General features: G+C 30.7%; 1 protein-coding gene across 5 annotated transcripts in view; it reads left to right on the top strand.

Moving 5' to 3' along the window:
- The window catches only part of Retn (retained), a 65242-nt gene that overhangs the window by 26650 nt on the left and 13202 nt on the right, over positions 1 to 25390 (top strand). For 3 of the 5 annotated variants that reach the window (XM_074243364.1, XM_074243365.1, XM_074243363.1), the window contains exons 4-5: positions 14601 to 14708; positions 22875 to 22947. In XM_074243364.1, coding sequence (XP_074099465.1) covers positions 14601 to 14708; positions 22875 to 22947 — 181 coding nt within the window. The remainder of the gene's footprint in view (positions 1 to 14600; positions 14709 to 22874; positions 22948 to 25390) is intronic. The other 2 variants (XM_074243367.1, XM_074243366.1) reach the window with 1 other exon arrangement.

The following is a 25390-nucleotide window of genomic DNA, read 5'->3' as shown; positions in this document are numbered from 1 at the left end:
AATATTATTTTTCTTTAAATTTTAATATTAATTTAAAAATTTTAAGGCAAAAAATTATAAATACGCTAGTAATATAATATTTTCATTAATAATAATAATAATAATAATAATAATAATAATAATAATAATAATAATAATTTATTATAATTATTATAAAAACTAAAAATATAAAATTTAAATCAAAAGCATGACTAAATAAAAATTAAAAAATCCCCAAAGTGTCATTGATGAGATTACACGGTAATTTTTCACTGTAAATTTTCAATAGAGCGTTGAAATAAAAAAAAAAAAAAAAAAAAAAAAAAATCTAAAACTCAAACACTGACAGGTTTCTCATCTGACAAATATCTTTATATCAAAATGCCGTACACCTTACACCTTATAAATGATAAATAACTTAAATTAATAAACAAGAAAATGAAATAAATCAAATGACAGTTGATTTCACGGAAACCGAGCGGACAAAACGTGTACCCTTTTGGATGCATCCATTTTAATTCAAATATAATACAAGTAAAGTATTCCTCACTCTGAGAGCATGTATAAGAATTATAAAAATTCTCGACACCTCGACACCAGTTGACAACAATAACAATGACGTGGAAAAAGTGAAAAGCTTTCCAGCATATGCAACAGAGGATACACGCGTGCGTGTAATATATGCAGGTGCCATTGAATGTACTCTTAAGCCGTCACAACTACTCGGGCAATCCATTAAAAGTTCAATATCACTCAGCCAATGTGCTATAAGAAGTTTAAGTTATATATTTTCAATACTTTGCCCTCTCTCGGGACTGTTAACAATTTACTTAAAATTTTTTCATTTAAAACTCTTTTAAAAATAATATACCTTTATGAACACACGCATTTGTTAATTTATTAGTAAACTCTTTTAAAAACTCGCCTTATTCTTGGCTTATTTGTCACGCTGTTAAGTCGTATAAATTATTCATAAACAATATTATATATTGTGGAATATTCTTGCGTTAATCGTTCGGGATAGACAACTCTAAAATTCATTTTTTTTTTTTTTTTTTTTTTTTTTTTTTTTTTTAAATATTTTGATTTTACTCCAAAATTACTTTAAAAATATTTTTCTCTAATTTTAAAATTATTTCTTGAAATCGTCAAAATAATAATTTAAAATTTAGTTTGAGGCACAATTGAACTCCACAATAAAAATGGCAGATGCGAAAAAAGTATTTGCAATTTTCTAAAATGATTGTGACAAAAGAAGTATGTAAATGTAATAATAATAGACATTCCATTCTGACATTCGTCAAACTTTTGCGATTTGAAATCATGTAAGAGTTAGACTTTAAAAATTAGCATACATAATTCCTGAAGAGTCGCAATTTTTGCGATGAAATTATAGCAAAGTAAGTCGACGAGTCTCCGAAGAAGTAATTGGAGGACTGTCAGTGATGAAATATCTAAATTTTAAAGCTAAATAATAGGCATTGTTTAGTATAATGCGTAAGATAACGAAAAAGAATTTGGGTAACAGCAGGAATTTGTCATTACCCGGCAGCTGCTTTCACTGTAAGTAGAAAGAAATTTTTTTGTTACATTGAATAAACTAATTTCGCAAATTAGAGCAGTATGCAGGAGTTGCCTAATTTTGAGGAGCATCTTTATCAATTATATGTGACTTCAAAGGCGTTAAGAACGAAGAGTTGAGCGATTTTAGATCCTCACCTGTATACAGAACAATTTGGATGAGGTAGGAGGTAGATCCTCGGTTTGACAACCCCGATACCAAGAAGTAGGTACATTGTTGCACCTACTAATTGGATGATTATAGACACGAATCGCTTAGATGTTGTTAAAAAGTCTGTTGTGTGACTGGAGACTAAAATAAGACAGGTTACGCGCGGTGTTCTGCACATTATAGTCAAAGGATGAAATTGTAACACGCCTCGATTGAGATAATAGTCTCCGCTTATGCTGCAGTTGGCAGATTTCTATTAGCATGTTCCATTTCAAGGAGAGTCTTTTGCACTCATTCACTACCTGCTCACTAAACTAACGAATCACTTTTTCAGTTTTTTATATCTTCAACACTAATCTTAAATTATATTATGCCAACTAAAACTAACTGCTCTTGTATTGCATTCCTAATCTTTGAAACGGTTTTTATATAGAAAAAAAATTTATCGTTATTGATTATAGCGGTCAGTTTCTTCTCATTAAAATCATTAAGAATAATACCCTATAATTTTTTACAAATTGAAAAATCAAAAGAATTTTAACATAAAAATTAATAATTATATAAAAAATAAAATGATGGCAAAAAAAATTGACATTTAAAAATTTTTAAACGTAAAAAATTGGTCATACGAGTGCGAAGACGTATGTATATCTGAGGGTGGATACATTAAAACAAAAAAAGGGGCGCAGTCGCGTATTTAAAGTCGCAGCCGGCCGGAAAGAGTGTCTCACATCCTCACCAATTATCCAGTCTATTTCACTTGTTCTTTATTTTAAAAATTATTATAATTAAATGCATATACAAGAATCCTATTTTCATACCAAGTCTCCTCGTCTCGGGCTGTTCTGGAGCTTTGAGCGTGGGAGGGTGAAAATTATCTTAATCGCTTCAGTCCCATTTCTCGAGAAGAGATAAATAATAAAACGAAATCCCAATTATAAATTATAAATCTGGGTGTTTTTGCTGGGCTGTTTGCAATATAAATATAAATATAAATATGGAGAAGGGGCAGATGTATATATAATATATTGGTAATGTAGTATTTAGTAATAAGAGTATGTGCATCACGTTGATATAAAGGGAGAGATGATGGTGTAGCTAGTATTCGTAAGTATCAGTGTAAGTATAAGATAGGATAAGACGAAAAGGCGTGTGCTTAGCTTTTGACACGACATATGTCGGTCGTCTCCCGTAAGAGATCTAAGACCGTGCTCACTTCCGCTAATCCGAGAATCGAGTCTTTTAATGCGACGCGAGAGTTTCGCGATTATAAATATCAGAGATACTGGGAATTCAACATCGCTGTGAGGATGTCTAGACTTTAAATGATATTTACCAAGCATCTTTGCTGTATACTGTTATGTATACTTTTATATTCGGCTTTGAATCAAAGTCGTGCTTTTTTTTACCCTCGATATGTAGTTATTTTCGTTGATTAAACAAATTAATTCATCTTACTATTTAAATAACCTTTATAGTTCTTGGTATTGCGTATTATTTTTTACTTTTTATTTTTTTAACAGATATTCATCATTTTTATTAAAATAAAAATTTTATTTTCAAAAAATCAACCTTAAAAAAAAAAAAATAAATTAAAAACTAAAAAATGAATAAAAAATTCAGAGATAAGACAAGACTCAAAAAATAAAATTTAAAAAAAAAAAATATGTCTAAGTGGGACGGCACGCGTCTTGTCTGATACGTAGGACCGAAACGCCACCGGTGGTACACATCTAGCAACGAATAATAATAAGAAACAAGTAAGCAAGGGTCCACGATGGTACATATACACAACATTAACACTACATGGTGTACGGTACGATATGATATGGTGTTGTGGTATGGTATATACGGTACGATTCGGGTGAAAGGAAAGGAGAGAAGATAATACAGAATACAGAAGATATAAGTAAAGATGTAGATGTATAATACAAAGAGTAAGAGGGAGAGTTGCGCTTGATCGTTTGGTGAGATAATTTTAGTAGTAGCACGTCGTGTCAGTATGATGTGAGTGCGGTCCAGATGCTGCTGAGATGCTGGGATGCTAGCGGCATTATTGCGCGACACCACCGACTAATTTTAGACCTCAGGACCCTTTCAAATTAAAAAATCCGTGGTACTGTATCATGCTATACCCTTTCTCGATCATATTATCAGGACAGGAAATATATATTTTTATTTTTAGCGCTTGAATCGGATCTAATGACTAATAGCAAAGATAATTGTTTATAATTTTGTCAGGAATGATTGATTAAGTATTAGGAAAAAGTTGTCGCATAAAAATAAAAATAAAAAAAACTAGTATAATGTAGAATAGAATGTATAAAGTAGAAAAGGTAAAGTGAGAAGATAAAACATCGAGTGACAGATGAATGACAAGTAAACAGCAAAGAGTTGGATAATGTTTGAAAATAACGTCAAATTAAACTCTAAATATTCTTTTTTAATTCTTTGTTGGTTACAATATTGTTTTTTCCCTCTTACTCGGCTCTTTTTTATTCTTTCTCGGCTCGTGTCTTCTACGCGGTGATTTTTCATCACACTTGTGCCTCAGATTTATGTTTAAATTTTTAAAATAACACTAATACTTTTTATTATTGTGACAACTCAAAAAATAACCTCTCAAACTTACATGTGTTTGCCACAATGACAAACAACGTTGTAATTATAAATATAAACATTGTTTTTCCTATAATTATTTTTCCTATCGGGTCTTCAGATATTGTTGCATCATAATTAGAATTAATTACTATTTTTATCTCATTTTTCCGATCAAATTACACTATTTTAAATCACGAGAATATTTTTTTATAAAACAAATTTTTTAAAAGTAAATTTCAGCCCTTTTATTTTAAACTAAAGGAAAAAAAATAATCTTTTATTTCAATCTTTATTGCGCAACGTTGGTATGTATCTTTTCGCATCATAAAACGGAAATAAATAATAAAAAAAAAAAAAAAAAAAAAAAAACATGATAAAAATCAAATGTTAATAGAGCAACACAGGAAGAAAAAGCAACTGCTAATATTAAATAGCAAAATACAAAACTTCACATCTAATCTAGGATGTATGTATAATAACACCGCTGAAAGTATGTGTATAATTGTAAGACCACCGAGGGGCCAGATAGATCCTCGTAAACCCGTTAAGTGCCCGTAGAGTAGCAAAGTATAAATGAACTCTAAGCGTGCAACAAAACCATATAGCGCTTGGAAAAGTAAAATAGTATAGGGTCGTGGGACGGAAACGGATGTAGCGGCCATAACTTTTCACTGTTGTATATAATAGTCGAACTAGCCATCGATACTCTGTACGTATTCCAACTAGTGAATAGAATAGACGTGATACTCGCCTTCAGAAAACCTCCAATAAAGATAAAAATCATGATTATGATTGGAGAATCTCACCAGCTAATCTCTAAGCCCATTAAACAAACTCGAGACAAACGGGTAGGGCATAAATCTAATCCCAAAAATTGACCGACTACGAAATTAATCTATTTATCATGGGATTCAATCAGAAGCCGATGATCGCTGACTGATCGCCTGTTTAATATAAATCGCGATCAATCAAAACTTGTTACTTATTTTATTACTACTCTAAATGGATCCTCATTTTTTACCTCAGCTAAAAAATAGTTTATTTTGTTTTATAATCGACAATATAAATTGGTGGATGAGGATGTGGATGCTTGAGAAGGTAAGGTGGATGACCTCTAACCTCGCCATTTAATCGATCGCTTAACGACCGAGCTCCAATCGCAAGATCCCGATGGTAATTAATCCAGTCGGGTATTATGAATAATGATCCAGAGCATATACCTATTTCTCTTTCATCTGCTATAATTTATTCTCGAGAAATACTTATAAAGGTATATTACATATATATCTATTAACATTCATTCACATTCGCTTAATATTGTATTATATTATTATTTTTAAAATAATAATCCCGGGCCGTACTTTTGGTTATTTATCAGCCAGCTCCGGTAATAGACTTTAGATTGACACGTGTCGTTAATTTGCAGTGATATCTTGTCTCTCAACATACGTGTATTATTGTAATAATATACATGTATGGGTATTTCGGCTCCAACAGAATAAAATGTATAGTGATGATAATAAAAAAAAAAAATGATGTATTCATTGGACACGCGTGTACACATTCAGTATCAGTACGGGGAAAAAAATTAAAAAATCCATGAAAGAGCTAGACTCGATAGAGTATATATACATATTTTTATTTTTATTTATGAATGTTGACAATATAAAATGGGGGAGGATAGTTTTAGAACCTGTTATAATATATGTTACGAAGAACAAAGTTTTTATTAATATTCACGTCGTCACTAATCAAGACAAATTGAAATCTTGGTCGTTGCCACTTGTTCTATTGAAAATACATATAGACGTGTGTGTTTTCTTCCTTTTAGAGCGCTTTGTGCGGGTGATGGCCCGCGGTATGTGTGATTTCAGTTTCTCGCATCTTATTAACTGGATAATGGGTCCGCGGCTGCTGAGATCGCCCGGTGAATCCATAATAACTCACGTCTTTTATTGCCCAAGTCGTTGTACTGCCGATGATGATGATGGTGATGGTGATGGTGATGGTGATGCTCTGGTGGAGTATGCTCCATAGAGTATGAGGAATAAAAAGTGACGCGGACCAACGGCATTTACCACAGCACATCTGCATGAATTTGTTCCGTACCTCACAATAATAATGACAGTATATATTTATATATATGTTTTTATAAATGAAACCGTAATATATAAGACATTATACAGACATTTATTGTTGCTATTATTATTATTATTATTATTATTATTATTATTATTATTATTATTATTATTATTATTATTATTGCTTTTTATTTTCTATAGACGGTCTTATTTCATTCTTTACTAAATTTTTTACGCGGCATATCCAGAGCGACACTCCCTGATTTCAAAAATTTTATCTTTTTTTTATTATACATGTCATCATTTTTTAATTATCTTTTACCAGAAAATTATAGTCAAAATTATTAAATTTTTATTAGAAAATTTAATTATTTTAATCAAATAAATAAATTTTCTTACAATCGAAAAAAATAAACTAAGGCATCAATTAATAAAAAGCTTGACAATAAAAAAAATCAATAATCACCCAGAAAATAAATGTAGCAATTTATCTAACAGTACAGTTAGGGATGTATTCGCATTCTCGTAATTATGGTGCCATTAGAAAGACGTATTTCACAGGCTGTCCATTTTCTCACAAGTAACGACTCAATGCAATTAAAGTTTGATCATCTCACTAGCGCTTACATTGTTATACTGGAGTGTAGGAGCAACAATAACAGTTATGTTGCCGTACAATACAACACAGTGAGGAAGAAACACAATATCAAGGGTTGTGGGTTTGATTGCCAGTGGCCTTTACCCCTCGTAAACAGTAACTGGCAACACTTTAGTATTTTAAGACTTGTAAAGAGGACTTTGTTAAATAAATGCGGCATCGGGTTTCAAACCCGCCGATATATATGTAACACGTTTATTAATTCTTTGATGTATGAGTGCGTGGCATAATAACACAGTGGTCGCGCAATGAACCGAACGACAGCTTGCCCAAAATAAAGGAGCAAGATTACATTGGTGTAATGCTACACACTAAGTATTATATATTATATATACTGTATAATGTATAAAGAAAACATGCATTCAAGCTACGAATATAAAAAAATCTCGCAAAGTACATTTAATAACCAAACCAAGAAAAATATTGTAAAAATACGTTCGTGACCAACGACCTGTTGGCGACAAAACAAAATTGTCGTCATGCCTCGTGAGTCTACGCTAAATATTATAAAGTTAATACATTGTTTTCTACATGAAATATTTCCACGCTAAGAGTCTCTATACATCTTGTACATATATTATTCATTATTATTATAAATAGTTATTTATAATATATACATTTTTAAGTATCGAGTCAGTCATGCTTGTGCTCGGCTGCAAAAAATAATAAAAATAAAACGCACAAATGAAAATGCTCTCAGTACTCGACGTTTATGTAAATCATTCGAGATGATTAATTACTCGCTCGTGTTCTCGATTGTTCCTTCTACCACTTAATCCTCCAAGGATATTTTAACTCTGATTAATCTTTGTCTCTTTTATTAGCATTCAAATTCAAATACCTATTATAAATGATAAATAAATATTCACTGATAATTATAATTTTTTTTTTAATTACCGACAAAATTTAAAAAAAAAATATGATTGAAGATTATGAGGATTAAAATTAAACATAATAATTAGTAAGTAATTAATAAAATATAAATGAATAGGCATTTTATTTATCAAAGATAATAGGATTACGCCTTAAGTCCTCAGACAAGATCAAAGGGATAGTAATAGTAATTTATACTTAAATCTCATCTCTTTATAACCCCGATAAAGGGCTTAGTAATTTTTTCGGGTTTATGATTTAAGTCTTTAATTTGGATTTTAGGAAAAAAAAATAAAACCAAAAGGTGAGAAAAATAAGCCTTGAAAGAGAAAGTGTCTCGAGGTCGGTGCATGCAGCTGGGACTCATTATTTTATTTGAATAAGTCCCTTTTGTCCTTAGCGTGGGTGTAAAAAAATAAAAAACAAAACTTTGGTAACCACAAAAGCGAATTGATGAATAAAGTCCGGAGTTGTGTGATGTGTAGAGATGTTTGTAGATACGTATATATTTAAATTTAAGTAGTATAAGTACAAGCTTGCGCGGCACAAGTAACATTGTTTGAAAGCCGCGACTTTGATCTAAAAACCCGGTTGGCGTCCATCACTGGGTTTATGCGTTCTGTACCCGGAATCGCCAGCGCCTCTCACCTCCTTACGCCCTTACTTCACTTGTATATAATACTATTTTATAAATACATATATATATATATATATATATACGACTTTGCTCGGCTGTTATTGTACACAATCATGTGAATAAATATTACGACGTGTGTAAAAAGGTTTATACGTTGGCCAAACCGTTTAACTACCCCTTCTTTCTCAACAAAATCTGCTCGAGCAGACCTCTGGTTTTCGGTTAAATATTACGTACGTCATAACATCTTTAACACTAATAACATGTCACATTTTTAATCTTTTTTTTTTTTTTTTACCCATATTAATTAACACAAATGAATTGATATATTTTTAGAGTTTGTTACAACAAAAAAATCAAGGATGTAATTTATCATTTTTTTTTATTTCAACACCTGTCGAAAGACTTCAGATATAAATTTGTATTTTTAGTATTTTATTTTCAAAGTTATAAAAAATTTTCCCGGCTCAAATTTCAATTTTTTAAGCACTGAACTTTTTATAAAAAAATTTCTTTCAATACTTAAGTCATTACAGCTGGAGTAAAGAAGCCTTCTCTTTAAATTGACATGAATTTTTGGGTAAAAAAAAATTAATTGTTTGAAAAAATGTTCTCACTCACTTGGAGAGGGTTAAAAAAGTAGAAAAAAAAAAAGCTAACAGATTTTTAGCAGTAAGATATAATCAAAGCGCAACATTGTAAGGGAATTAAATTGTTTCTTCGTGTTTGCGAAATAACCAGAGGGTATTAATGAACTTATTAGAGATCGGGGTAGTGAGTAGTATAGTTTAGTGAGTGGATGATGAACTGCACAAAAGTGATCATGGATGATCGTGGAGACCCGAAGCGATACGAATGGCAGAGCTAAGATTCGATCTACCTTCGTGTCTCGATGTTGTCTTTATAAACCTCAAGATAAATACATAACAACATGCATATAAATAACAAATAAATATAAATATATACTATCCCCATTCTATATAATATAGTACCGATACTAATGCACCTTTGCATTTATATACTAGTTATTGTTTGGTTATATAATTACAGAATACAGAACATGCAAGTGAGTTAATCTCGAGATCCGGACATGTCTTCGTATATGCTCCCATTAAATAACTCCAGTTCCCTCGAGCTCTCCTTCTATTCTCTCTCCCTCGTAGTATAATGACGGGGTACGCGTATAATATGCGAGGCGGGATTTGGCACCTCCTTAATCAATTAATCAACAAATCTACCCATTTATTTTCGTAATAATTTTATTTTTGTTTAATCTTCCCGCGATACGCCTTGTTATTTTATCTGGTGTATTTATTGCCGGCGATTACGATTTAGCTTGTATAGCAATAAATATCACATTATTATTCCCGTTTATACCTGGTACATGTGTTCGCTTGTTTATTAACGAGATAACTCACCGAGTTCCACCTAACCAGGTGACTTTTGCCGGAGAATTGAGGTATCATTTGTCATTTAATAAAACTTGTTCAGTTTTGACGTGAAAAAATTTGTTTTCACTTTGAATAAATTTATTTAGTCCACAGAAAAAAGAACAATTTAATTTTTATAGAAAAGAATTTTTATTTAAACGAAAAAAAAAATTTTTTTCTAATGACTTTTGGAGTAAAAAAAATTTTTTTTGAGCTTTGAAAAAATTATTTTTCCGGCTTAATTCTCAAAAGATGAACCTGTTGGCAGATGTAGAAGCTTTTAAAGACATTATAAATACAGGGATGAAAAAAAAAAATTTATCTAATATAAAGATGATAAAAGCAAAACAAAGCACAGCCGAAGCTGAATAAAAAATGAAAAATAAAGAAAAATATTGAAGGGCCGTGAGCCTGTTGGATGTTGGATGCTCCCTGTACGTTAATGCGTTGGCTGTAAGATCTATGGACTGCCTGTAGTTTATATGCTAATCCGTAAAGAGTGTTAAATACTTGATCATTTATCACGCCATCGCTTCTCTCATTTTCGCCCTCGGGACAACCCTTTCTCTCTTTTCCTCTGATGATACCGGGTTCTTACTCTTAAGCTTCCAACTCGACTCGGTATCGGCCGGCACAACTTCAGATTAAAATTAAACTACTCACTCGCTCTTTTGCCGTCTCAAATCATCTTTCAGTTAGACCTTTATGAACCTCTTATTTAACATTATCATTATCATTTTATTTATTGTTATTACTATTATTTTTTAAGTCCTACAATAGTATTGGTATCTTGACCCCCGAGTGCACCACACTCCCAGTTATAAGAATAACTTTATGTGTAGATACACTAAAATGTTACTTAACAATAACTCAAGTCAAGGTCAGCTGTAATAACATCCAGAGTACCATGATTTATAAGACACCGTTTGTGGTAATGTCATTTTATTTTTGACTACGATTTATGGTCTATAATATTCAATAATGGAACAAATCGTTCTTTGGGCAGCGTCAACTGCCCATTAAAGTCGAGGAAATACATTACATTAACTTGTTTAAATTTAAATATATTTTTAATGAAAAAATTTTAAATTTAGTAATTATTACTGCGTGTTTGTTATCTATGCCTATTATAGACTATTTATGTCTATTAATTTTCACTTTGTAAAGCCTAATACCTAATTACACTTTAAGTGTGAAGATTTGACTATTTACACTTAGTTATAATATTAAAAATTCTATTTGTAAATATTTTATTAAATTTTCTAATTTAATTGTAAAAAAAAAATTATTTCTCACGGAATTAATGAAAATTTAACGGGTTGAATTTTTAGAGTTTTCAAATAAGATTTTTCCATCGATACAAAGTGGAAAATGGCCTTGTAATTATATATATATTTAGTTAGAAAACTTGAAATTTCAAGGTAGGCTTTAAAAAATTGACCTGAAATAAATAATACAAAAGATTTAGGTGGAATACAAGGAATAAGGAAAAAGATAACACTTGAGGCTTGAGGCAGATATGACATCACTCAAAAAAAAAAACGGTACGCAGTAGTGTTAACAATGAATATTGAAACTATTAAACACTTAATGGGCAAGCTGTTAATAGATTTAGATACCTGCGGTGACGGTGTGCCGAAGCAAATTTTCCTGGCGGATGATTTGTCAAATCTGGCAGTTAAAATTTTAAGTTGTAATAAGACGGGATAAAGATAAAGCTAGATACAATCTTCAAAACGGGAAGCTTTAATTTTTATTTATTCATTGAATATTAAGGTACGTTCATTTTAGATTTATCGGAAGTAACGCTCTATCGATCGTTATCTGAAAATACGCTGACAAAAACAGCGGGAAGCACTCAGTGCTCACAATTACTTTTTTCATTTATCCATTAGTTTTATATTTTCAAATTCTAATAATAATTTTTCTATATTGTATTTAAAAAATCGATAAATTTTGCTGATCGTTTTTCTACGGAACAAATTGTCTAATTACCTTCGCTAAAAAGTTTATGTTAATTGCTTTGAAAATAAAAAAAAAAAAGAAGGGGAAAATAATGATCCTAAAATTTTAAATCTTTAACATCTCAATTGCCATTGTCATTAAGTTTGTTTTCTCGCCTTTACTTTATACATTTTCATTTTTTTGTGGCTGTATGAATGTTTGACAAAGTGACAAATTTTCTTTGGATTATTCCCTATTTAAAATTATTTTTCCATTTAAAATTATACAATATTTAATTTTATATACAATCATGAATTTATCATGGCATGACGCTTGATTTATTGAACAATATATATTTTTTTTTTTATTACTAATTATTAATTTTACAATTAATTTTTTTTTTAATGTAATTTTCTTTTTCAGTGTAAAAATAAAAGTTTAATCGGTAGCAGGATTAAAGTAAAACTTGAAAGATTCTATTTGGGGAAAAAAAAAAAAAAAAAAAAAAAAAAATTTATTAACCGAAAATCCAGTTAAGAGTTTGTTCATTCTGTGGATATAAATAACAATACAATCTGTAAAAAGTATCTGTCAGGGGGTTCGGCAGCTTAATCCCTTCTCTCGCTCCCTGGATCTTTTTGGTGGACATTCATCAGAGTTTAGTTATCCATGGTGAAATGAATCGTCCGGCGTTTTAGAACAATAGCCGAAGAGGTTGGTAGGAAAAGCATGATAAATTATCCGGAAATAGGTTTAAATCCAGGTATAGGTATTTTTTTTTTTTTTTTTTTTTTTTTTTTTTTTTTTCATTTGTATTTTTCCGTCAGGTTGAGATAGAAAATTGTCAGGTATGACCGTCCGTCATCCACGACAGCCCGTTTTAACCATAAACTGTTAATATAAATTCCGGAGTAGTTGTGCTGAGGAATTTGAATAAAATTACACTGATTAATAATATAAACAACGAGTAAAAAATGATTAAATATTTATATAATATATAATTCGAAATAAACTAGATAATTTATCCGGTAAAAAATTCAATAAATAATGTATCGATTGCGTGAGATATTCCTCGTACCCGGGGCTGTTTTCTTGAACGTTTTCATAAATACTGAAGAATCCAAAGATGAAATAAGATAATTTAACGTGTGTGTTATAAGTTATAACACAGTATATGCTATTTCTTAGAAAATATTATATATGTTTAGATTGCGGGAATTATACAAATGGATCCGAGAAAACACAACTCAATGCCAGGGATTTTAACACACTGGATCCTGTATTTAGAGGAATTATTTTAAATCGGTCACGACTCGCAATATTATCTTTAAATCGCTTAAAGACATTTACCGCTAGATTATTTTATTATATATTATATATTATATACTATATGAGCGGTCCAGCATCCACTTTTCCCTTTTTACCTCCAGTTGCTTGTTACAACTACTGCACGTTATCTTTCACTTAGGGATGACTAGAATCAAAACAATCAGTCAGACTCTTTAATTTATTTTACAAGCCGTTCTCGAATTCATTTACACCTAGCAATCATTACCTCCAGTAATGCCTCTCAATAATATACATTAGCCATTAAATATTCCATACTCTGTAGCACATGGTTATTAACATCAGCCAGAAAATAATCTTCGCTGAAACTCCAACGCAAACTCGCCTAAAAAATGAACAAAAATTAAATCTAGCAACATCAACAACAACAACAACTTTCTTCCTATCTATTTTTATTTTTTTTTGTTGCCGATCAATCTCGGGCAAGTAAACCAAATATCTATATAATATCCTTTTCCAAGAAGCCAAATCACAAGACAGATGCATCTCTCTATAACTATAAGCATTTCCGGTCGAATATACTTGTACAGTTATTGAATTTCGTGATCCACAGACCGTTGATGGGTTTTATAATTCTCTTTCATTTTTGGTGCTCGTGATTTTCGCTCCTCAATTGTTACTAAGCAACTAAACAACTGACCCAAGATTACCAATAACAATTTACAGACAGGATCAAGATGAAGGACATCAGATTTTTTTTAAAAGATAAGGCAAATGCCCTTTATATACCTGCGCAACTTTGAGGAAGGAAAAACCATAGGGAACTCTCCAAGCTTGCTAGCTACTTCTGTCGCCAGTGTCGTCGCCTATCGTGTCCAAAGGGAGCTAGATTTCTCCAAAGATTTACCACTCAGAGCTCTAAACTCGGATACTTTTATATAATGTCTGTAGTAGGTATTAAGCATCAGGTTATGGGCTAGAATTGGTATTAGCATCGGTATAAACTATAGAGAAAGATAATTCAAAGGTTCGGGGCCCATTGGGGTAAAAAGTGGGGGCTAGAAATTTCCCTATAGATGGCCGAACTTCGACACGTGAATGAATACTGTATATTATGCTTGCATGTATCACATACAGTGAGCATTTATTTGGTCGTGAAAATAATCGGGTGGCCTGAACCTGGTTGGGACGACTCACATCAGTCGAATCAAGTCGAATGGACGACTTAGCACGCAAGGGCCCGCTCCGAGCAGATTGTGCTCTTTTTCCATCCAGAATTTATTTTTCATCAGTGATATTAATTTAATTAGTGATACTATTTTTAGTTTTTTGTTAAATTTTTATTTATTTATTTATTTAAAAAATGTTAATGCAACAGACCACGTCGTTTTGGGATTTGGAGGGGCCTGAGAGTTCTCCACTGACGATAGACGAGAGCAAGAGCAATAACAATAATAATGAATCCCCGGCGAATTTAATTACAAAGGTATTACTTTACAATTAGTTTAAGGTATTTTTCGAACTCAATGGGAGTAATGGTTAAAGTTGGAGACGTCCTAACATGTGTGTGTGTGTGTGTGTGTGTGTGTGTGTGTGTGTGTGTGTGTGTGTGTGTGTGTGTGTGTGTGTGTGTGTGTGTGTGTGTGTGTGTGTGTGTATTTATTACATGAAAATAATAACAAGTGTAAGTCATATATAGGCATAGATTTATATTTATATTTATTGTTGTGTTTATGTGTATAAAGAAGGTCAGCTAATCGGTTGTTAAATTTTTATAGACTCGATTTTCATTTATATGTTAACTACGTCATAATAACTCGAATAAAAAAGAAAGGAGTAATATTATATAGATAGTATTTGGCTGGGCTGAGACTCTGCCATGCACATAATCCATAAACATTTTATGATGATTATAAAAAACTTTATCCGCTGAATGTTATTTTTGAGAATTATTATATTATATCCACGGAAGAATCGTTTGATCATCGGTTATGAGCAACTAATTTTTTTTTTTTTTTTGACATTCGTGACCTCTATAACATATATTTAATAATTTTTATGTTATACTTTGTTGGCAACAAAATGTATCTGGTGAGGCAATTAGATCCTTATTTAAGAATTTCTCGGGAAGATCCTGATACGCCTCTTTGACATACATTTCCGGCGAGTATTAAATAACCGTACGCTATAAAAATATGTATAAATATAGGTGATATATACTAATACAGTGGGTTTGAATTTTATCGGCAAATATTTGGCTACCGCTAAGCAATTTTTGTTTTTGGCTTTCATTTCATGTTCTGTTATTATTATTATTATTATTAATTTATATGTTTAATGTACCAATAAATGTGGACTAAAAATTAAAAGCTACTTAGACTAGACTGAGACGTAAGAGCTGTTAATATTTGGGCTGTAAAACGGAGCTACAGTGGCAATAGTTTTATGGATTTTCAGCATCGAGTAATGTCGCAGTTAAAATAATTATAATAATAATAATAATAAAAGAATTAAAAGTCCCTTGGAGACTTTATAAACATTATTTAATATTTTGGGCATGAAATAAACTGGCATTAGGCGACACTAAAGCCCGATCGTAAAAAAATGGTCTTTTAAAATTAAATCAAAAGTTCTAGCTGTTAAAAAAAAATTATATTACACACATATATGAAACGAATTGATTTTTATATGACAGTTAATATCGAGAAAGTTTTAATGACTTTATTCAAAATTAATATCGGCGTTTGATATTCACCGCAAAGTTATACTCGAGATTTTTCGAATCAATTATATTTATAATTAGTAATAGTAATGTGTGCTTAACGTATCTGTGTCTGGTTTGCATGCATATCGGTTGATTATTAATTATTATTATTATAATAAAAATAATTGAGTGAGTAAATACTGATAAAGTCGAGAAAATGAGAAAAGTTTTATGTTATAATCAATCTTTGGCTGAGAGGGGGCGTTAGTGTGTATAATATATGTAATATTGTATGTATGGACGTATAGATGCATGCGTCTATGTCGAATGGCATTCGCTCGAGGCGCCAGGTATCTTCTTATCTGAGTCTGTGTGAAAAGCTCAGGTAGTCATCCAATCCAACAGTTCTTGCATGTAACACGCGATACTATCTTTTTCATATCGACTCGTGATTTAATCTAATCATTATTTTATCCATAGTTAAATAGTTTCTATTTTTTATTCATTATAATTTATAAATTTATTTTTTTTAAATTACACATATAAAATTAATTTTAAATCGACAAAAATTTTCTCCAAAAAAATTAATTTGAATAATTTAAAAATCAATTGGCTTTTTCCATAAAATTAAAAGTAAAAAAAATTGCCAGACACCTTACTTGCATTGAAATAAATATAAAATACTTGAATCACTCTAACCGGACACAAAGATCCATGTCACGGAATTTTGAGAGAAAGTCTGAGATGAATATCTGGTTTATGAAGTGGCGAATCTTATAAATCGATTTAAATAAAATAAAAGAGACAGGGTGTTTGAAAAATAGTCAACGAATGCGAAGATTATCTCGTAAAAAATGAATAAAAAAAAATGAGACAAGTGTTGAGACAAATAGAAACGTTTACGTCTGTGAAGTACGAAGTAGCCAGCCGGGTTGGGTACATTGAGCATTCAGATGCTCTCTGCAGGGTCGCTGGCTACATAGCGCTGTCGTGTAAACACGCGCTAACTGCCTCCTACCTGCGCGTTCGCGCCTTGCTCCCGCTGTACATCAACTGCCAACACATTTATATTATTTATCCTCAGTTATTTACAATCAATTTATTTCATCCCTCACTATTTAATTATTGTCTTTTTTTTTTTTTTTTTTTTTTTTTTGAAGAAATTTTTACAAGATTTTTTTTTTTTTTTTTTAATTCATTTATTTATCCGAGCAAATATTAATATTAATTTTGACGGTAATAGTAGTTATTAAATGAAATAATAAAGTGAAATGTATGTAATAAAGAGAAAATATGGCGTCATTGTGAAGATCTTGGGTTAAATTTATATTTTTCAGAGCTTGTTCTTCTTATTAACGTACTGGTGCGAGTTGTTTCGTTTCCTTGTTAATAAACACTCTCCTTGCCTCTCGACCCGTACAGAGACTTACACTTAGTATTACACTCGATTTCTCAAATACTTTTTTAAACCGCGATTCCCATGGCTCGTCATGAAGCCTACGTTTAATATATACTGTTACACTGAACTCTAGAAATATTATTTTTAAATGTACAATACTCTGATTGTTAATTCAAGAAAAAAATTTTAAATTAAACGCGTAAATTGCTGTCTTGTAATTGTTTTTTCTTTAGAAAAAAAAAAAAAAAAAAAAATGTAGACATTAAAATCATTTATATTTTTAGAAAAAAAACTATTTTCTAACTATAAAACCGGTAAAGGATGACAAGTTATAAATTTTCATATACTAAACAGGAATATTAAAAAAAAAAAAAAAAAAAAAAAATCTTAAATTAATTTTTAAAAATATTATCCTGCATGAATAATTAATTAAAATTTATTTTGCACAAGGGGAAAAATTGTGAGGAATGAAATAAAAAATAAAGGAGCAATAAATAAATAATCAATATGTAGAGTAGTTATAGTATATAAATCGATATGATAGCCAGGGCGTTAACAAGCAATCGGTTTAATTAATTGAGAATTTGATTTATACAACTGCGGGAAATAATTCGGTAGCTTGGAGTTGCAATTTGATTTTAGTTCTTGATATGATCGCGATTTCTAGGTACGATAAACGTGAATTTATAATAATAATAAATAAATATATAAATAAATTAAAAATGTAGAGAGGACATATAAAGGATCGGAGGACAGGGGATAAACCTGATACTGATACGAAAGTGGAGCTCGCGGGCTAAAAAATAATAAATAATATATATATATATATATATATATATATATATATATATATATATATATATATATATATATATATATATTGCGATACACTTATTAATCAAGCCGAGATCAATTAACTTCTTGACAGAGATAGGGCGCTGGTATCAACCGGAGGTGGCGCTGATTCTGCGCGAAAACTGGTCGTCGGGTATCTCCCACGTCGGCGCGGATCAAATGGTCTCGCGGTTCGATTATAATAAATCAAGGCATAAATAATGCCGGGACGAATGCTCGAGTGGGGTAATATGCAGGCAATCTAATGTTTTATTTCTCCGGTTATTATATTATATCGAGTTAATACACAACAACAACACCAATCTTCCGAGGATAATATCATGCAACAAAGACTCAGACTCAGACGATAACCTCCTTTTTACTTCTCGCTGAAACTCTCATCGCGCGAACAGGTATTAATGTTCGTTGCCTCGGGATTTCAAATTTTATTCATTATTTATATTTTATATGGCTGTATAATGTAATTTTTCATTATCATAAGTGATTTTCACTTTATCAGAATTTAAAAAACTAAAATAATTTTATTAATTACTCTAAAAGAAATTTTATTACTAAAAAATAAATTTTTCTACTCAAGAAATAAAATATTATAAGCATAAAAATAATTACTTACAACCTTAGCTGGACCTCAATCAGTAGAAAGATTGATTGATCATTGTATAATTTTTTTTTTATTTTTATCTTTATCCTGAATTTAATCCCGGAGAATTTTTTATTAAAAAAAAAAAAAAAAAATTAACAATTAATGCCAGCTAAAAATTGTTAAGTAAATTTATTAATGAATAAATAAGACTTAGGATGTTTGATTACTCAAAAAAGAAAGTAAGAAATGAAATGTTTAAAATGTAAAGGATTGGATTGCTATAAAAGTTTAATAGGTTAAAACGTTTAGGGATAAAAATGCCGATTATCAAAAAATATGGACTTACTAATTGAATTATTATAATATTATACAAAATGTATACAAAGTATCCTGAAAAAGAATATATAGCCAATAAAAATTGAGGATATTTTCAATTTATGTGACATCTTGATATTGTGAAATATATATATTGGAATTATAGTTTTATAGTTTTAAAAATCTAGGCGTGTATGCAGGTCCAAACACCAAATAAAATAAATACTAATATTATTTAGTAAAGAACAAAGTTGAGATTTAAGATTTAAGATTTGTGGATCACGACTACATATTACAGTCACGAAGAATTGACGTTGATTCTTATGAGATTATTGGGCGGTCGACATAAAACGTATTTAGGTGCGATTTAATATTTCCAGCTAGGAGCATAAAATTTCAGCAGTTCTATTGGAAATAATCGACAGAGAGAAGTAACCTTGCGTGGGGCGATGAGATTTTATTTTATGCTTCTCTTCTTTCATTTATTTTTTTCTTTATTACGTTTTATTTGTAATGGCTCCAAAGCATCTGGCCAAGAGTCAGGTTAAACACTCTAAAATTTCTGTCCTTACACTCATTATATTTTTTCTCAAGGCTTCGCTCGTATTGAGTAAACTCCTCAGCAAAATAAATTTTTAAATTAACGTCTCCGGTGCAATAAACACCAGTCGCAAAAAAATAAAATAATACAAATATTACTTTTTTGCAACTTAACAATTATATCGATCCGGCATAATCTCAATCGTAAGAATTGATTGCATTCCTCTATTATCCAGAACTAATATTACTACTGAGTAGTTTATATAAAAACTCTCTTCGAATAAATTCGCAACATTTCTTATTTATTTCTTGGGACATAATACTCCTCTTATTTCCACGAAGACTAAAACACAATTACTATAACGCAAAGCCATAATTATCGGTATCCCTCACGATTGACCAGATAATTATATCCCCGAGGAATTCGCTCAAGCGCTAAATCTCAGATTACATGAAAAATGTCATCATTGTCTTTCCATTATTCTAGATAGTCATAACCATAACAATAATAATAATAATAATAATAATAATAATAATAATAACAACTAGCAACCTGCAGTCACTACGTGACTGCCGAGAGTTGCGAACTGTAATAAATAAAATTTTGCTTAATTATATAATTACTTTTGATAAATTTAAAAACAATTAAATAATACAGCGACTTCCCTCTTATCTCTTAATTTAGTCGGTAAATAATTCAGCATTATCGATTTTGTTCCTCGCTGCTCTTTATTACAGTTATTTAAAATTTTTTATATTTTACAACACAAAATACGAATATTATGGAGATTTTGACGCACGTCCCAGTGCCAGCAATACGGCACTTATTGTAATAATTGTAATTGGTCTGTGCTATCTTCAATGCTTATGCTCGGAAACGAGTATAAAAAATAACGACAACAACAACAACAACAACAACAACAACAATAATAATGGTAGTCAGGAGCCGTAGAGTGAGGTATTATGGCCGCGCAAACTCGCGATCTTGATATCCCCACCGGGTCTCGCCGGTAAGCATATAAACCGAGGAATAGAGAGTCATTCGCTGCAAACCGAGCGATTACATGAGTATATGTATATATAAAATATATAATAATGTATAAAAACAAATAGAGGGTCGGAAGCGAAAGAGCCTGCCTACCGATCATTTTCCTGCTCGCTGGCTACCATCTCTTCCAGCGATCGCTAATTTTTCTCGCTGTTTAATTATTTTTTTATGTCTCATTTTTAATTGTTGTTGAAATTTTAATTACACTCATAAAAAACGTGACTGAATTTGTCAAAAAATTTTTATTTTAATTTAAAAATAATAAATAAAAAAAAAAATTGTAAATCACGAATAGGAACAAAAGTCGAAGATAATTTGCAAATACACGTTTTTGTACAACCGTTAGCTGGTAACTGATAACTGGTCTTTATCTAGTCACTGAGTGTGTATTAAAAAAATTAACGGTCTAGTGAGGGTGCTCATGAACTCTCTTTACTGCCTTTTCTGCTTCTACTCGCAGTACAAATTATAACAATCCTTATTTGAATCTAACAATTAACTGTAATTATGCTAGAAATGACACTTGTGCGCTCTAAACAACAATAGTCGGTTAAAAATTAGCGCTTTTGTCTTAAAAAAAAAAAAAAATTTATAATAGTCAGCAGTTACAATTTTATTTGAACGAAAAAGATTTTTTCTTCTTGTGGAAGTAATTGTTAAATAAATTGAATAAAAAAAAAAAAAAAAAAAAAAAAAAAAGAGAGGAACATATGTGCCTGATCTCGGAATCTCCAGGTCAACGTCTTTATTTATTCTCTCTCAAAGGTGATTTCCATTTCTGTCGGGCTTTTTCCTCCGGTCTGACGGTTGGCTGTAGATCAATCAGTATGCCTCTTTTTTCCCGTCGCCCCCGCGCAACTGGGCTCCTAACGAGCTGCTCATCCTTCGTTTATATTCCGCGAGCTCTGAAAGACGGTACCGATAATGCGAGTAGAACAGACAAAAAAGCACCAGCAACAACAAAAAGCATAATGTGTACAACAAAATGGCCCTCTGAGCAAGCGTGTTGCGGGTTTGCCTTTCGAGGGTGGGAAACATCGGTACGGGGGCGTTACCGAGAAAAAACACTCGGATAGGAATAAATACAATAACAGGCGATCAAGATCCTGTCACCCAGATCATTTCTCAGGCCCTCGTTCCGTTCCTCTCCTATCTATACCTTGCGTAGATATATTAATGTGTGTTAGCATGCTAACCCCGTGTCTCCCTCTCAGCCAGAACCCGGGCCGCGGTTGATTACTCGGATCATCTAATAATCTACGATGATGTCTAGCTCCGATCAATCCTCAGTCCTCAATCTAAATCTTAATATCGAAATATTTTATTTTACATTTTATACTCTGCTGTATACACATTATATTCTATCTTTATATATCTATATATATATATGTACCACATTAATCAAAAAGAAAGGCATGCCTATTTTATTATTAATCACAGTCAACGATGAAACCCATTATTAAAATACTACACTGTCGGTAAAAAAATAAAATTATAATTTGAAATTTTTATTTCAATGTAATATTTATATTTAATGTTGTGTGATTTATTTTAAATAAAATTCCAAGGGTTGTTATTAAAATAAAAAGTAATTTTTCTGGAGCTCTGAAATTAATGAGGGGGTTGAATTACGCAATGGAATTATTTATGCGGCATAATAAATAATAATTAATAATAATACAACAAATATGATAATACAGGCAGAGCTTCGGAGCCTGAAGGGCTGGAGCTTGATGAGCCGACAGGGAATTTGTGAGTAAAGGTGATATGAGGTGAATACATCAGGATACGGTGTACAGTAGGTTTCGGGCTCTCGTATATGTTACATGTATGTGTTATAACGCGAGATGGGTTAAACGGAATCATTAATAATCGGAGTTAACTAATCTGTCTGTCGCTACGAGCATACTCGTTTCACTCCTGTTTTTATTACACACCCCAGTATAACGTTTTACTTCTGCCCAATTGCCATCTATTACTTGCCATTTGTAATATCACTCACTCACTCACTCATTTAAAATTCTTTTTATTTTGTTCTCGGTTCTTTATTGGATCTGATATCGTATCGGGCTTATTTTGTTATTGATTGATATTGAAATATAATGTTCTGTGGATTAGATGGTAATTTTTTTTTTTTTTTTTTAATAACTCTTTTTAATTATCCTGTTGTTTTAATTTATATTATTTATTTTTTTTTTTTTCTTACAGTTGTACGAAATTAATGACGACCCAAAGCGCAAAGAATTCCTTGATGATCTCTTCTCCTTCATGCAAAAACGTGGTAAGTTTTTTTTTTTTTATTTAATTAATTTATTTATTTATTTATTTTTTTTTTTCATAGAATTATAAATAATAATTTACTTAACATACTTGAAAGTATTAACGATCTCATACGTGAGCCCGTCAACCAGAGCGTATTCGTCGTGAAACGACGTAGTGATAAATTGCATCGTCTTGGCACCATTTTATACGTGATAGTCAGAACCACGCGACGTACTTAACGTCTTTGGACTCGAGCCCGGGAATTTCTTGAATAAAACAAATTAATTTAAATATTTCAATTATAATAAATACTTAGATGCACACACACATACACACTCGTACTCCGGAATTGTCAATGCAAACACAGATAGCGATTATTTGAGCAAATACTATAAATTTTTTTTTTTAAATATCAAGTTTTTATTTTTAATTGATGATGGGTGTAGTTAAGTGACTGTAATTATAGTAATGGATTTGCAATTAAATTTATTTTATTTTATTTAATGATATGTAGGAAGTTTGAATAAATTTTCACACACGCGTGTTAATTTTAAGTGAACCCGCATTAATTTATTTCCGGAACACGTGAATATTATTTTAACGGTTTTTTTTTTTTTTTTTTTTTCTCATAGCATGTTACGTTTATTGTATTTAAAATTTAAATAATAAAAATATTAATTGATTGATTGGATATTTAAATACTTAAATAAAAAATAATGAACTTTGAATATTAAAATTAAAAAACGCAGTAATAGTAATATTTAAAAATAGTAAAACGTGTAAATAAAAAAAAAAGAAAAATAAAACTTGTAAATTAATTCTTTGACGATTCTCGCGCTAACCGGAAACGTTTGAACCTCTAATTATAAACATAGAGACGCGTCCATCAATCAACTGCCTGAGATGGCTCCTTTTTCTTCATCGTATTCATTTGTCGGGCATAGCAATCGCACCATACCATACCACTCGAAACTAGAAACTCAAACCGAGGCTTTAACACATCAGAGACAGAAATTCTATTATTGTCTTTTCTCAATTTCAATAATTATCAGTTTAGTCAGTTGATTAATACAGTTGATTAATCTGATTATTAAACGGGATAAAAGAACAACAACAATAATAATAATAATAATAATAATAATAATAATAATTTCCGGCATTATTAATCATCTTGAGTTATTTATTAAAGAATATAATTAAATAATAAATTATTGCATAACGCGATAAATCCCGAAGTAACAATCGGACATAAATATCGTTGCGTAATTTAATATAAAACTCCCTTCTACTCTTAAAAATTGTAATAATAAGATTTATATTAATAATAATAATAAAAAAATGTGACATTTAAACTCATAGCTGTCGCATATACCTTGGAAAGTCGTAAGAGACCTCTCAAGCTCTGCGAGCAGTGGTTACCCCCCTGCGGGCTCCATTATTGTGCCGACATCTACGGCCCACGCACAATAATTTAACACAAATGGTTATACAATCCATCCCTACACTACAGATATAATATTATATTATATACATACCAAGCGAGGATATAACTGTTTAAATCGACATGCAATCTATAAAAAATCATTTATCACCCCCGCGCCTCTCATCACCTATTATAAAATCGCTAATTTCTATTTACATTTGTTTTTTCATCGCCCCGACGTTTAATAAAACCTTATATAAAGACAAATTGTCAATAACATTATTCAGTCTTTGCATTTCGATTAACTGAGGAATAAATTTTTTTTTAAAGATTAATCGAAAAAAATTAAATTAATTAAAAATCTAGAAAAAAATTTTAAGTCAAATTTTCTTAAAAAAATTTTTTTTTATCAAATGAAAAGTTAAAAACATAATTAAATAGAGTTATAATTGGCAGGAAACCCGATTTAATTACTAGCAAATAAAAATAAAAGACGTGTGATTTCACACAACAATATTTTAACAGACGAGATCGTATAAATCTCTCAACACTTAATATGTAAATTTCTAATACGCAGACACTAATATTATTACTTTGGTCTTTTTATTATTTGGTTGTTAACATATATATATATATATATATATATATATATATATATATATATATATATATATATATATATATATATATATATATATATATATATATATTTTTTTTATTCCCTTTCGCCCTTTCTTCTTTACCACCGATACCAGGCATACTAATATAAAACATTTCATTTATTTCTTTATGATATTTTATATTTATTTTGCTTTTTATTTACCCATCGGCGAACGAGTTTTGATGCTGGGTGTAACTCACACTTGTTTCGCGGAGGCTACCCGCGAGCCGCGAGTGCCATTCCCAACTGGTGCGTCATCATTCTTTCAGTTAATAAAAATCGTCATGTACTCACTGGCAAATTACTTTTTTTACAACTCCTCACAATAATAATAACAATAACAGTAACTAATAAAGTACGTGATATTTTAGACATCGG

The sequence above is a fragment of the Cotesia typhae genome, unplaced genomic scaffold (assembly GCF_013202065.1).
Source record: "Cotesia typhae breed Kobodo isofemale line unplaced genomic scaffold, CoteBio_Ctyphae contig_4, whole genome shotgun sequence".
NCBI classification, from domain to species: domain Eukaryota; kingdom Metazoa; phylum Arthropoda; class Insecta; order Hymenoptera; family Braconidae; genus Cotesia; species Cotesia typhae.
This window is presented reverse-complemented; position numbering and strand designations above follow the sequence as displayed.